The 2,605-nt window shown below is 38.7% G+C and overlaps 1 protein-coding gene across 1 annotated transcript in view; it reads right to left on the bottom strand.

The window, feature by feature from the left end:
- Window positions 1-2,605, bottom strand: part of Ubxn4 (UBX domain protein 4) — a 41,555-nt gene that overhangs the window by 31,936 nt on the left and 7,014 nt on the right. Inside the window, exon 2 of the mRNA XM_005348228.3 lies at window positions 278-380. Within this exon, the coding sequence (XP_005348285.1) occupies window positions 278-380 (103 nt within the window). The remainder of the gene's footprint in view (window positions 1-277; window positions 381-2,605) is intronic.

The following is a 2,605-nucleotide window of genomic DNA, read 5'->3' as shown; positions in this document are numbered from 1 at the left end:
CCCAGCACTCGGGAGGCAGAGGCAGGCGGATCTCTGTGAGTTCGAGACCAGCCTGGTCTACAGAGCTAGTTCCAGACAGGCTCCAAAACCACAGAGAAACCCTGTCTCGAAAAACCAAAAAAAAAAAAATAAAAGATAATTTAAGTTCCTAATATATCTTAGTGCCTTAGAGATCTATACCTATAAAATGAACATTCTTAATAGTTCAAGAATATTATCATAAATAAAAAACATGATTAGAAATAAAAAGTAATGAAACATTAAAGTATAAGCACACCTTTTGGTATCAATTTTAATTGCAACAAAATTGTTTGAAGATGCTTCTGTCACTTTCTCATCTTCCCAGCTTGCAGCCATCTGCGTAGACTGCTCATCATCACCTGTGAACATATTTTAAGAACTCTTAGAAATGCCGAGGTCAGGACTGCTAATTCTAAATTTCTTCCCCCTGTGAAACTAGAACTCAAATAAAATATAATCCACAAGTATTCTTTTTCAAATTTTATTTTATGTGTATAAGCTCTTGGCCTTGCATGTATTTAAGAGCATCACATGTGTGCAGTGCTTGAGGAGGCCAAAAGTTGTCTTTGGAAACCCTGGAAATGGAGTTACAACAGTTGTGAGCTACCATGTGAGTGCTGGGAACCAAAGTGGTCCTTTGTAAGAACAGTAAATATTTTTCTCCTTCTTTCCTTTTTTGTTTTTGTTTTATCTGAGACAGGGTATCTATATAATCCTGGAACTCACTATTTCTTCCTCCCAAGTGTTGGGATTAAAGACATGCACTACCACACCCAGTTTAGCAAGTGTTCTCTTAACTTCACCAAACTTGAAAACTGATCCTAATGAAGCTGTGGTTATGGTCCCATAGCAGGGTGAGGCTTATCTAGAATGCACAAAACCTTTTGACCCCCAGCAGAGCAAACACACAAAACAAGCCCAAAACACTTTATCCATAACTTCAGTTGACTATTTCAAAAATACATACAAATGAAACTACTGCTTATTATAGCTTCCACTGCTACCACATTTAGCAAAGCTAAAGCAGATGAACATAGAAACCTATATGAGTCTTCCTTGCTAGGTCATTTTTTTAAGACTTATTTATTTTTATTTTATGTGTGTTTTGTCTGCATATATACCCACACACATATAAATCACACATATGTTTATCTAGTACTCAAAGAGGCCAGAAAAGGCCAATAAAGGTGCACACTTTCATCCCAGCACTCAGGAGGCAGAGGCAGGCAGTTCTCTTGAATTTGAGGCTAGCTGGGTCTACAGAGTGAGTTCTAGGACAGCCAGGGCTACACGAAGAAACCATGGTGTGTGTAGTGATGGTGGTGGTGGGGAATGGTGGGTGAAGGGAAGATTGAGGAAGAGGACAGAGAGAGCATCAGTTCTCCTGGAACTGGAATTATGAACAGTTGTAAACTACAATGCAATGCTGGGAACTGAACCTGTGAAAGAAGAATAAGTGCTCTTAGCTTGTCCAGTCCCACTAGGGTTATCTATTCTTAAACAGCAAATGTCTACCATGTAGTTTCTGGGAACTAAACTTGGTGCCTCTTTAAGAGCAGCAAATGCTCTTTTCCACTGAACCATCTCTACAGCACCAGTTAACACCTAGAACTTGCAATGAAAACCATCTCAAGTCACCCACCTTCTAATACACTATGCACCTTAATTATCTTTATTGTTTATTGTCTTTTTCTCCCAATTAGAAAATAGTCCATGAAGGTAAAGATAGTTTTTCATGTTATCTTTTGACTGAAATCCCTACAAAGATCCTGTAGCAGTAAGTATCTAGGCATAGAGCAGGTATTCAGTGTTTATTGAAATGAACATTTAAATGTCTAGCATAGTGAGCATACAGGCGTGCCTACAATACTTGACTGCATATGAATGAGAGAGCTGTGAAGGCTGAAAAAATGCAGGCCCATTTCTATCTAGTCTGAAGGTCAGAGAGTTTGGAGACTGACTGGTGTAAGAATGTCTTTTGAAATTACGAGAGCTCAATGCCATCCTGACAGGTAGTCAAGATGTGCAAATGTACTTCTGCTCTTTCTATTGTCTATGAGGTCACCTAGGGAAGGGCGGGTCTTTAGCTTATGTGACCTAGAACACATTAGCTACCTAGATGACAGAATGCTAATGATTTAATGTCTCAGAGTGATAAGGCCATTGACTGTGTGATATATCCTATGTATCATGTTAATAAAGTCTTTTGTTACCCTCTCCCCCAGTTTACATTGGGTATAAAAGCTGGGGAAAAATAACCCCAATGAATTTCAGGATTTCAGTCACTGAAATGCCCTCCCAATACTTTCAATGTTTTCTGTCTTATTATTTGTATGAGCCTTCATATTCTTTACTTATATTTCTTCAATTTCCACGCCCCTACCCTGGTATGGAGTATTTTTGTTGAGGCCAGTCCTCAACAGAGAGCCTATGAAAAATTTGGACATGGAAATGGGACAGATCAAAACCAGTAAGAATACCCATTTTAACTAACTCATGGAAGTTACAACAAAGAAAATAAAGGAAAGTTGCCATTTGCAAATGAGAGCATTCTGAATGAGTTTCCAGAGACAATGGGGTAGGA

Source organism: Microtus ochrogaster, chromosome 6 (assembly GCF_000317375.1).
Source record: "Microtus ochrogaster isolate Prairie Vole_2 chromosome 6, MicOch1.0, whole genome shotgun sequence".
Taxonomy (NCBI): Eukaryota; Metazoa; Chordata; class Mammalia; order Rodentia; family Cricetidae; genus Microtus; species Microtus ochrogaster.
Note: the sequence above shows the minus strand (reverse complement) of the source record. Positions and strands in the feature narration are given on the sequence as shown.